The sequence below is a fragment of the Trichinella spiralis genome (genome assembly GCF_000181795.1).
Source record: "Trichinella spiralis strain ISS 195 chromosome Unknown Scfld4, whole genome shotgun sequence".
NCBI lineage: Eukaryota > Metazoa > Nematoda > Enoplea > Trichinellida > Trichinellidae > Trichinella > Trichinella spiralis.
Genome location: NW_003526943.1, coordinates 7,725,112 through 7,737,878, shown reverse-complemented (window position 1 = coordinate 7,737,878; position 12,767 = coordinate 7,725,112). Strand labels below are relative to the sequence as shown.

Below are 12,767 nucleotides of genomic sequence, written 5' to 3'. Positions count from 1 at the left end.
TTTTTATTAAAATATAAATTATTATAATTCCTTTTTCAAATATGCAACTCACTTGGAATGGAGACAGTGTCCATCTCTTCAACGATAACTATCTCTGTCGACGCCTGATCATCATTTGGTTCATTCACAGCTACATCTTTTTTATTTAAAATATAAATTATTATAATTCCTTTTTCAAATATACAACTCACTTGGAATGGAGACAGTGTCCATCTCTTCAACGATAACTATCTCTGTCGACGCCTGATCATCATTTGATTCATGCACAGCTACATCTTTTTTATTTAAAATATAAATTATTATAATTCCTTTTTCAAATATACAACTCACTTGGAATGGAGACAGTGTCCATCTCTTGAACGATAACTATCTCTGTCGACGCCTGATCATCATTTGGTTCATTCACAGCTACATCTTTTTTATTTAAAATATAAATTATTATAATTCTTTTTTCAAATATACAACTCACCTGGAATAGTAACGATGTCCACATTTTCCAACTCCATCGATGGCAGATCATTCACTTCTTGTTCAACACCATCTATATTTGTTTATTGAAAACGTAAATTATTATAATTAATTGAAATATGTACAAACAAGCAATGCAATAAAACCTTTTGTTTTTGGTAATGGTTGTTCAATTATTTCTATTAGCCTGTTGTCATCGTTTGAATTCAATTGCACCGCTGTCGCTTCTGGAAGCTTCGGCTGTTGGCCAACTTCCATCGCAGCTTGCAATTCAAGCTTTTTGGTTGTCAGTTCGGAACAAATTTCTAAATAAATGATATATGAATAAAATAAATTCAAAAATGCGATCAATCTGCAACGTTGCACTTGTACCCGTGAGCGACTTTCTCGCCGATTTCTTCGGAACAGAGAAAGTTTCCTGTTCAACATTCTGCTTCGGAATGCTGGGATTTTCAGGAACAACATCAAGCAACACAGGTTCTGACTGCTCTTCGACAACTTTATCACGTGCTTCATCATCATCAACAACGAGAATCTGAAAATATGAACAAAACAAACCAACAATGAAAATGGAAAAGAAAAAATTCTTTTTTTCGAACTTCAGTTTCAACTTCAGCTTGAATCGGCTGTGGTTCATCATTGGTCGAAATTTCACTTTCCACATTTTCAGCATTAATTTCAGATGGTACAACAGTAGCAGTAGTAATAGTCGCCGTAGCAGCAGTGGTAGTGACGGTGGTGACCACTGATGCAGTGGTCACTGTTGTTGTTGTTATAGTATCCGCAGTTACAGTAGCTGTAACACCGGTAAATTCAACATCGGCGACTTGACGTTCCAAATTTTTAGACGGCGAATCAACTTCGGTCGTTTTTTGCTTATTCTTTTTCTTGCGTGGTGGTGTATTTTTTGGTTTTGTGGTACTGGCGCGTTTATTAGTAGGAGTTTCGAGATCCTTTTCAGAATTGATCATTTTGTTCAAGCATTTGACGCATAATATTTGGCGGCGAGACATGCAACGTCTGAAAAAGTGCATCGTAAAAAAGCATTGAAAAATACAATTCTGTGGCAAAATAATAATTTTAAAAAAGCAATGAAATATCCGTTTACCTAACACGTTGCAACCGATTACACAAACGTCTGGATTTAATGGGCTGTCCAGCAGCTGAAGCAGCTTGGTTTTTATCAATTTTTTCTCGAAACATCTCTTCTGCTTGATAATCTGCGCACCTGGTTACAACTCCGGATACATTGTCCATTTTATATGGACCTTCTCGGTAAAACTGCTGCATGTGTTCTTTCAAGACGTCAAATTCTTTCTCATTCAAAGCAAACGGCAGATTGCTAAAAGATTTCAGCTTTAAGTTGCTGTTTTTACACATTTAAACTATATTTAGTAACATTCATTCAATTACAAAACTGAAATCACATCCGCTAATCATAAATAATCAATTAAAAATGCAAAAGCATGAATATATACTTTTGTTGTACTGTTATTTCTAAACATGAATTTCAGATAATACTGTAAGCTTGTAAGTTTCTCATTCATTGTTCAATATTGTATAACTTGGATAAAATTTTTGAAACAAAACAATTTGCCATATTTAAGAAAAAACGAAATTCACAATCACAATAAATTCTTAAAACATGCGCATTAATTAAGAGCATTTTAAAAATTTAAATCAAATTTTAAATAAATAAATGCATATATGCATAATGTTTTTACAGTAATCTTATAAACTGTTTTTAGAAATTCAAATATTTTATTGCAAGATGCCTATACCAAAAACACTAGTCAGTATTCATATGTTCGCCTTCAGTTTACTTTTACAGTGCCATTGTTTACATGTTTTTATTGGATTTTCAGGTAATTGTGTTGTAATCTGCAAACTAAAACAGCAAAATACATGCTGCATTGCAAAAAATATAAATAATAAAAAAAAAACAATATTTACAGCATGGAAACATAATTTGAAATAAAAAATAACTCTAAATTTAATTATTCACCATAAAAAGTGACGTTCACTTTTAACTGTTGTTAAATCAAAAAACTGAAGAAAATAATGCTTGTGCGAATACTTTCTCAATATAAATTCAAATCAAATATTCAATGTAAAAAAAGTTTTTGCCATATCAGTAGAGAATGAAAAGAAGAAAAATTAAACAGAACCACTTCACTGTTTTGTGGCAAGCAAATAATGAAATTATTGAAAAATTTTAACACACTAAATAAGTGGAAATGGAGAAAATTTTACTACAACACAAGCATAAATAATATTATTTATTAATTTTATTTATTTGATAAAATTATCGGAATATTGGAAAACTACAAGTGGAAAATTATTAACACAGCGATAGCTGAAAAAATGTACTTTTTAATGATAAACCACTAAGCTTAACAGTAACTATACAATTAAAGCTTTCGCTTTTTTCGCCTTTTTCAATTGCCAAAAATATCAAAACAACCTAAGAGTAAAAACATTATGTTTTATAGGAAAAGGAATTTAATCAAAAATTAAAATTGATCAAATAATAAAGTCAATATAAATATATCAGGTGCTAAGATTCAAATGCTAAAAAATCAATAATCTTTCATTCATATGGTAGTTACATGAATAAACAACTACAATCATGGCACTGTCGCATGCATGACCACTGTCGGTTGAATATATGTAAAGTTGTTAGTTCATTTTGAAAAGAAAACTCTTAAACCTCAAAATTTGGAAATAATTTTTTAAAATTATTAAGTAATACAAGTGCTGAAAGTTGCAGGACTTTATAAAATAACTGTAGCATGAAATACAACAAACCACTTCCAAACAAGGCTATACACTGTAATTCATTGTGTGGATAGAGTTGTTATTGTTGTAAGCTCATTATATTATAAAATTTAAATTACTGAAAATAAAAAAAATATTTTCAATTAAAAAATAAAGCGACTTTCAGATATTTAAAAATTATATGTATACTGATAATAATATTAACAAGATTAACAATAAAATCAATATAACTACTTGCACTGAGTATAAATAATCTCTACAATTTATCTTTTAGAAAACAACAATTAACAGAATCTCTGCTTATTTATTAAAAAGATGATAAAGTATAGAAATACTAAAAGTTGTCACATAAAAGTGTTTTTTTTAAATTTCGTTTGCATAATTAGATATAATTTAAAAAAATCATCATATAATTGAAATTTAAATATTTTAAGGTAAAATACTGAATATATACTTAATAAAAATAACAATTATAACTACTGTGTAATTAAAATAAAGCTTAAACTTTTATAATCAATGTCACTAATCAAATAAACAATAATCTTACAGAAAATAATATAACCTAGTTATAAATTAACATTGCTGAAAATGACACCTGCAGAAAATCTAAGTGATAAAAGAGATCATGGGAAATAAAATCATAATACGATGAAAAAGAAAATTTGGTCAAGCTGAAACAATCAAGAAGGACAAGAGGACATGAGGACATGAGGAGAAGATTCGAAGCTGAATTTAAATTCTACAAATAAAGTTTATATTCATACCCATTTTTAACTGCCAATACAACGCCGACGTAAGATGATTGTCGGATTTGGACTTCCACAATTGCCATGAGTTCGTTGAAAAACTGAACCTTTAAGTTCATACCGTTTTCCATTGTAGACAATCAAATGTGATTGAATAGCCTAAACAAAAAAAGTTCAATAAAATATTTCAGCATGCTTGAAAAATTGGATCATATTCAAACTAAAAGAACAGATAAAGATTATTAAACTAAAAAAATCAACTGAAATGGAGTCAAAAATGTTTTTCATTCGTAAGCATCTCTGGCGCGCAAAACTTTTCCACAACAACAACAATGTTGCGCAAACGACCAAATTTTAAAAACAATCGGCCAAATATTACCAATAAACATACATCTGATAATAAAGAAGTAACTTAGATGAAAAACAAAATCTACACATGAACTTAAAAAATTGCTCTACAGCAGCAGAAACAACACAAATTAACAAAAAGAAATAAAATAATGTACAGTATGAAAAAAAACTTACTTTTCATTAAATTAAATTTCTAGAAATGGGAGCAAATCTTAAAGATAAAATATTTATTTCATCGTTTATTGTTTATTTAATATTATCATTTTGAAAATTTTTTAATCAGAAAGATGCTTTATTCGACAGATTTTCATTTTACATACTTAGCCTGAGATTCACATTTGTTTTTATTTCAAAAATTAATCAACAATTTTTGATAATATTTTATTAGAATAAGATGAATGCTAAAAATTGTAAAATACAGCAATTTTCTGAACAGTCTGCAAGAATGTTTATTTAATGAAAATGCTTGGAAAAGTATGCTTGATTGTCTTGTTAGTGATATATTTTTAAATCTGTAAAAAAGTACATGAAGATTTATCGTTGCCAATTGAATGAATTTCTTTATAACGCGTTTAATTATGCTTTCAGATCGACTAATCATAATATTACCAACAAATGAATACATTTCGGCGTTGTTTTTCCACTGATTGATGATTCCAGTGTTGTTTTCAGCTTTAGCAAAAATTGAATGCTGCTTACGAGAATGTAACAAAATTATTAGCTAAATATTCTAAATCAGCCATTTTGGACGAAATTTCTGCATTACTTGAATTTCTTTTATCCTATTCATAATATTCATTTTTATAATTTGGAATATGGAAAACTTCACATATATCAGCTAACGTGAAAATGAAAATGAAATAATATTTCGGTCCAGCCAAAACCCTTTTGGTAAAAGTTGTGTACAAAAGTGTTTTGGTAATCACAGAGTTAATAAATGAACCTGCAATGCAAAACATTTTTTAAAAAAGAAACAAATTCAAAATTTTTCGTTTTGTTTTTGAAAAATTATTTCTAATCAAATAAATAATTACTGAATTTAATGAAAAAACAAACAAATTATGAAGATTAAATTGTTGGTGATTATTCATTCTTTTTGATAGTTTGTAGGTTTTGTTCGATTTGAATATTTCATCAAATTATGCCTATTATTGCCTATTGTTGCAATGCACTCGCTTGTTTGTGATTAATAATTTTTTGCTTGTAGATTCTGTTAAAAGTTACGGAAGAATATTAGCGAAAACTACTTTTTGCTTATTTTTCGGAAAAGGATATTTTCATTTTTTCAGCCAAGCAATCATCATAATTGATACAAATTTATATTATTACTTTTAATTATATTTATATTTACATTAAACAAATATCTTTTCGTTTCCACTGCCCATTAATGTTATTACTTGTTTGGTGAGAATTATGAGTAAACATCAAATTATGACAGTTTATGGTTAAATTTTTCATGTATTCATAATTTTAGAAGCATAATTTAGAAATATTTGCTTAACTTTCTTGATTTACTTATTTCCAAAAAAGAACTGTTGTGATACCAGTCTCAAAGCAAATATCAGAAAGCAGTTTTTGATTAAAGAAAAACAATAATACTGAAAGTAATAAAGCGCATGCATTTTAAATGAGCATAAGCAAACTTTGATAATTTTGCAAATAAGATGTGTTAAATTAAATAATTCATATATTTTTACACAAAAATTTGAAATAAATAATTTTAATAAGTTTTCTTTACATAAAACATTCCCGATAACCTATTTAAAGAACTGCCGAACTAAATGAAAATCATTAATTAACAAATAATTATTTTAAAATAAAAAAATAAACTTAAAAATATTGCAATAAAAAAGTGTTTAATTATTATATTAAAAATAAAAATAATTTTTTAAAATTAATGCAACAGTACTGATTAAAACTTTCGTTCTGTAAACAGTAAGAAGTTTTGTAATTGTATTACAACTCTCAAAATTTTAATAATTTATTCAACACTATCCATTTAATCTCATTTATATTGAAAAAAAATTAATTATGATAATTTTAATAACACTAAATTGTATTAAACTTTATAATGTGTACATCAAAAAATATTACATGTACGCATCAGCTTCATCATAAACCAAAATCTGTTTTCTCGATATTTCAGATGTCATTTCAATCTTTTTATTTCTTTTAATCAAAAACGTTTAATCAATTTTTTTAAATCAAAATTATAATAAAAAGGTTGGCAATTTTTATCGTGCACAATTTGCCCACATTTTCCAAATTTTATTTAACAAAATGTGAACAAAAATTTTATTCAATCAAAATCGTCACAACAACAGCAGCATTGCGCAGTGTTCAACGAATTATTAACCAAATGAAATGAAATTATACTTCACAAAAACCTACAAAACAGCAGGCTTTGCGAAAAAATTACTTCACAAATAATACTAGATTGTGATTCATTTTCGTATATGTGTATTTGATCAAAAAAAATCAATAATGCTAGTAGAATAATGGAATTAATCGAAGTTGAAAAGTATAAATATGCAAGTACAATTTTTCCAATACTGTTTAATTTTAATCTAATCACTGCTTGCCAAAGTGCAAAAAATTTAATGTCGCTCAACTAGATTTTGCCAAAAGCTCGCAAAATTCGACCAAAGCTCGAAGAGGTTTCCCTGAAATAAATTTCAAATATCGTTTAAAAAAAAGTTGAAATTATTGCTAGCTAAAATTCGCTGAACAAACCAGTCATGCTTGTGTTATACAACGGGTTAGAGCCTTTTCGTTCCACTACACCGGCTATATCAATATGCATCCAAGAATTGCACGTGGTGAATTCCTAAACAACAACATTAATTATTTAATTACACTTCAAATTCATCATTGTTAGTTTGCATAATTGAAACCTTCAAAAAAGCTGCCGCGATGCAAGAGCCTCCCAAACCTTGAAACGATGGTTTCGACGTGTTGCACAAATCGATAGATTCTAATTTCACTTGCTCAGAAAAGTGCTTATAAAGTGGAAGACGCCAAACACGTTCCCCAGTGTTTCCTGCTGCTTTGTGAATTTTTTTCCACAAAGCCTTGTCGTTGGTAAAAACACCAGCAGCACTGTCACCAAGTGCGACAAGAATTGCTCCTGTAAATTATCATTAAAACCACATTGTTTCTTTCTGATGAATAAAATTAAAATCAGAATATCCATCTACCAGTCAAAGTTGCGATATCAATCACGTGAGACGGTTTGAATGTGTCTGCGTAGCACAAGCCATCAGCAAGTATCAGCCGGCCCTCCGCGTCCGTATTTTCTACCTGAATAGATGAAGAAAAAGGCAAAATTGAAATTTTCCACTAGTTCTGATAAAATAGCTTCGACTTACTTCAATCGACATGCCATTCATCGCATAAACTACATCACCAGGCTTGATCGCTTTGCCGCTTGGCAAATTCTCCACTAATGGTATCAAGCCGATAACATCGAACGGAAGTTCGCTTCCCAATTTAGCCAGAGTCAAAATTGTGCTCAAAACACAAGCGGCACCTGTCATATCGAAACGCATAGATCCCATCGATTTCGAAGGCTTCAACGATATACCACCGCTGAAACAGAAATACAACTGCTTTAAAAAAAGTTGAACAAAATCTTGTTATCTTGATTTTTTTTTATTTATCATTCAAAAAATTGCTAACCTGTCAAAGCAAACACCTTTCCCGACAAAGCAAAGTGGAGGTTTTGTGCTCTTTTTAGCGCTCAAATGCAACTCAAGAAACACCGGCGGTTGATCTGAGCCTTGGGCAACAGCTAAAAATGCGCCCATTTTCTTCTCCTCAGCCCATTTACGATCTCTGAAAACAATTCATTGTTTCACATTTATTATTATTATTACTGCTACCAATGCAAATAAATGAAGTTGAATTTACCTTTTTATTACTTTGATGTTAGAATAATCGGCTAAAACTCTGGCTGCATAATCAGCAAACAAAGTGGGCGTTAACATATTAGCGGGCATGTCGGATAACCTGCGAACAACGTTTTCGCCTTCTGCTAATTTCTGACCGCGATTCCAGGCTTTCTCCAACTCAACACTACCAGTGCTAAAACCACAAATTCACAGTAAACACACAAAAGTTTCACATCTAAAAAACCCACTCACCCTCCATAGTCGTACAAGTGCAACGTTGGATTCTGCTTTTTACTGTCAGGTTTCGATTTCAATTCGTCGAAATTAAATGTACTCAAAAACGCCCCTTCGGCAGCCGCTGAATATTTTTCACAATGCTTATTTTCGAAATAAAATCATCTAAACCACTAGCGTACTCACCATCCGCACAACCGCATGGATCGATATAAATTTCTCTCATGCCGACATCTCGCAAAGCTACAGTACCAACTTTGAAAACAAAACAATCATTAAACCATTAAATTACACATTTCATAGCTGAAAATTTCCAAACTAAACAATTCAATTACTAGCAACTGCTCGGCGAACATTTTCGCGACCTTGATGCAGATCTTCTTCCTCAACGTATTCTTCCCCTTGTTTACCAATACCAACTACAGCCAGTGCGTCGAATTTCTGCAAATTAATATTTCGCTGAATAAAAAAGTTCAAAAACCAAATAGCAAACGCAAACAATTTACATCGCTGATTCCATAAAACATTCGACATTTTCCCTCTTTCAATGGTTCAGTGCTGCAAAATTGTCACCATAATTTATCAGTATAGCATCATCAAAATTTAAAACAAAACTCACTAGTTCAAATAAGTCAACAATTTTCCTGCATTGTCGGCGTTGAACTTTTTCGCCGCACAAGTGAGCTGCTCTTCGACGGAAATTTTAGATTCTGATGAATAAATGCCTAACATCAATCCTTTGCGCTAAAATTAAAACATATAAACTGTACAGAATCACATTAACAAAAATGAATCATTCACTTACGCTCATTGTTGATGTGAATTTCACTTGGTAGCTTGAAGACTTGTACAAAATTCTATTCAACGCAGAAAAGAATCTTAATGCCATTCGGTTGGAAAATGAATCTTAACTGATGTATCCTCAATTTTAAGCTACGAAAAACTTTCTGCGCGCAAAGAAATTAAGAAAAAAGCTTTAAAAAAATTAAAATATCAACAAACCTCAGTAAACGTAAAAATCTCATTACAATTTAAAAAAAACGTCGGCGGTAAATGAAAAATAACCTTTACGCTCAAAAAATACTACACTCGGCAAACCGACAATACTGCTTTGCTTTGTTACTAATGAAAATCATTAAACTCACTAAATGAAAAATGCATGATCAAATATTATTTATTATTGAGCATTAAAAACATTGACAATGAATTAGGACCTTACTATTGCCTTAAAAACCAAGCAAACGCTTTGAAGACTAATAGTATCCACGTAACTCAACGTTCAACAGTACGTAAAGGATTTTCAAGTAATTAATAACGCAATCTAGGTGAATAATGACGCAATTGATAAAATAGAATAAAATTCAACTTAAATTTAGTTTTAAAGCTTCACATTAATATATCAAAAAGATTGTACACTTTTCTAAAGCAGTGCATTCAATTCGTCCTCGTGAAATACCGTATTCAAATTTTTATTTTTCTTCAAAAGCATGGAACAAAGCAATTGAATATATGTAGATCATTTTTTAAAATTTGTAATAATTAATATTAATGATAAAAAATATTTCGTACAACAGTATGTATAATATTGATTTCAAATTTTATTGTCAAATTACCGTCTGTAATAAAATGAAAAATTTTTTATTTAAACAAATTAGTGTTTGTTGAATTTTAAAATCAAAATTTTTACTTTTGAACAATTTATGAATATTTTTCTTTTCAAAAACTATTTCTTGTTTTCATTATGTACAAAATCAAAATCCAAACAAACTGTCACTCCCGTTATACATGCAACTTGTTCACTGTGTTTAAAATTAATGTTGTTTTTTAAACTCAGAATGTCATGAAATGACAAATTCACAAACAGGTCCTATTTACGAACAACAATTTAAGCTATTGCCTTCAAATTAAAGTTATAATTACTTTGGATGTGACCACTGTCTAAGTTAGAAAAAATTTCAATATTTTAATGCTTAAAATAAGATAAAATTCAAAACAAAATAAAATAAATTCATAGCATTTATTCTTTTCAAATGAAGCGCAAAGCATGGTCAAAACCATAACAAGTAAAATACCTCGGTATTTTTGTGCATATGTTATTAGATTGAACCAACATTCAAAACATTACTATACTGTATTTCTGTGGTGTTAAATTAACTGAGTTAAATCAAACGATTGTGTTAACAATACAGTTTTGACCAACGGACTTTGCAACTTAATCTTTCGGCATATTTTTATAAGCCATAATTGCCTCTTCACCCATAGCCGAAACGACTGTTATCAGAATTCCAGATTCATCTTTTTCAAATACATCCTTTATCTGCTGCCCCAATTCACCATCCGGAAGCTTCAAATCGCTCTTTTCTTCAAATGAATCCATATCCAACAAGGCAACATAACCATCATCATTTATTGCCATTAACTGAAAATCTTTCCTTTTCACAAACGGCACGTCCATATTGTGGGTAGAAGGACAAACGTCTTCGTACTTCTTGCCTGTAAAAATGTCTATACCGACAAGGTGAACTTTTGCATGACCATGTTTTCCAGTCTTTGAAGTGGACATTTCTACAATTTTACATGGCCGACCTTTCAGCAATGCATGCTCATTCTTTCGCAATGCAGAGCACTGCTTGGGAAAAGTGCTGGATGCGCCAGAATCACCTGTTTGAAAATTTTCATCATCATGAATTTCATCCGCCATATTTCAATTCAAAGAACTGCACTATAACTTTGATGCTAAAAATAATAAAACAAAAAATCATTTAGTTAAAATTTAAAATAATATGCAACAACTTTATCCAATCAATGCAATAGCAAACATAACCCAAAAAAATATAAATTTTCATTTAAAATATAATCATCACGATCAAAATAGCACGCGTAATATGGTAAATAGGCAAAACAAAAAGCTACTCTGATCACACTAATGTTCTGATCTGACTGTTATAATTAAAGAAACCGATAAACCAACAAACCAAAACAAAAACTAAAACAACGGAATACCAGTTACAAGCTCAATTTATACATAAATAATTTTAAAAAGAACCGCCATATTTATTAATAATCATAGCTAAAGTAAAAAATGCAAAATTTACAGAGCAATAATTTTAAAAAATTAACGTAACTAAACAATAGTAAACAGCACAAAGAAATAGCAAAAACAGTTAAAGAAAAGTTTCACACCGAAGTTTATTCAATATATATGAAAACCTCGACGTAAACAGCACTACTTTGGTTGTGTAAAAATAAGTAAAAATAAAATTTTCGATCGTACGAAGCAAATTCAATTACAAAAATAAAAATCACACACAAAAAAATGCGTCAATGACATGCAGGAAGCCCTACTTACATGTGGAAATACAGTACATTAGATGTTCAAGTTAAATTATTTGACATGAATAATAAAATAATGCATCGATCGAGGAACACAGCTTCGTATTTTCATGAATAATTATTAGTTTAAAAAATATTTTCAGAAAGTATAAAAATTCACACTGAACTTTATCTACAATGACATTTCAGTTGAATGGCTAACTTTGTTTCGTGCTAAAATTGCTCTGTTCAATTATGAAATTTGTTTGATTGAAAAGATTAAATTAAACCATTTAATTCAACTAATTTATTATATACATTTATTTTTATTTTTATTTCTTTGCTTATTTTTGTAATGAGTAGGTTACTAAATTTTGTAACGAGTACGGTTGCATTCGACAATTAAAAGACAATCAAGATCGAATGTAAGAAAATATCACAGGCGCCAATTCATGAACAATAATACGAAAAAAGGATAACGGCGTCTACTCAACAGCACAAACATTTTTCTATATGTATAGCCTCATCGTGACGCTTAAGACACAGTGAGACACTCAGAGAGAAGCTAGCGTGATTAGCTTGTGTGTGTGTTGTCAGTGTTTGTATCCGTTTGTGAATAAACGTTGAAAACCAGAGATTTGCCTCGCATGAATGACCGACAAAAGTCTACAGTAACCCAGGACGTTACAATTTTAAAGAAGTGCATCAGAACTAATAAAGTTCATTATCTCACAGTACATTACTTAATATGCATGTGCCAAGCAATTCATTTTGAAAAATCTATTTTTTTAGATTAAGTAATAAATGCTAAAGAAAATGAGATGATGTACATATCAGAATGAATTATAATGCTCATTGGTAAGAAAACCAGAGTTTTATTTAAAATGCGTCCTTATTATTCGTTGCAATAATGGCATTAGTTCATAATGAGAAGTTTACCATCATTTACTCGAATGACTGATGGATTTCTAGAAGTAATAATGATTAT

At 29.9% G+C, this 12,767-nt stretch overlaps 3 protein-coding genes across 3 annotated transcripts; all 3 read right to left on the bottom strand.

The window, feature by feature from the left end:
- Window positions 1-52: 52 nt before the first annotated feature.
- On the bottom strand, window positions 53-5,768 carry Tsp_01880 (hypothetical protein; the record flags this gene model as incomplete). The annotated part of the gene is made up of 15 exons (XM_003377656.1): window positions 5,741-5,768; window positions 5,168-5,286; window positions 4,022-4,151; window positions 3,078-3,171; window positions 2,797-2,824; window positions 2,292-2,349; window positions 1,947-1,965; window positions 1,577-1,810; window positions 1,068-1,488; window positions 841-1,003; window positions 615-773; window positions 470-541; window positions 331-408; window positions 192-269; window positions 53-130 (listed from the first exon to the last, which is right to left on the bottom strand). Coding segments are annotated over exons 1-15 (1,759 nt in total), but the record flags the coding sequence as incomplete, so codon positions are not given.
- A 1,182-nt stretch (window positions 5,769-6,950) lies between these two features.
- On the bottom strand, window positions 6,951-9,278 carry Tsp_01881 (aminopeptidase A/I). The gene is made up of 13 exons (XM_003377655.1): window positions 9,273-9,278; window positions 9,087-9,211; window positions 8,974-9,025; window positions 8,803-8,908; window positions 8,639-8,722; window positions 8,486-8,591; window positions 8,253-8,426; window positions 8,022-8,177; window positions 7,712-7,931; window positions 7,541-7,643; window positions 7,238-7,470; window positions 7,077-7,170; window positions 6,951-7,006 (listed from the first exon to the last, which is right to left on the bottom strand). The coding sequence occupies exons 1-13, from the start codon at window positions 9,276-9,278 to the stop codon at window positions 6,951-6,953; spliced, it is 1,515 nt and encodes a 504-aa protein (XP_003377703.1).
- A 1,401-nt stretch (window positions 9,279-10,679) lies between these two features.
- On the bottom strand, window positions 10,680-11,030 carry Tsp_01882 (translation initiation factor eIF-5A). The gene is given in 2 exon segments (XM_003377654.1): window positions 10,680-10,960; window positions 10,979-11,030. The coding sequence occupies 2 exon segments, from the start codon at window positions 11,028-11,030 to the stop codon at window positions 10,680-10,682; spliced, it is 333 nt and encodes a 110-aa protein (XP_003377702.1).
- Between the last annotated feature and the right edge of the window lie 1,737 nt (window positions 11,031-12,767).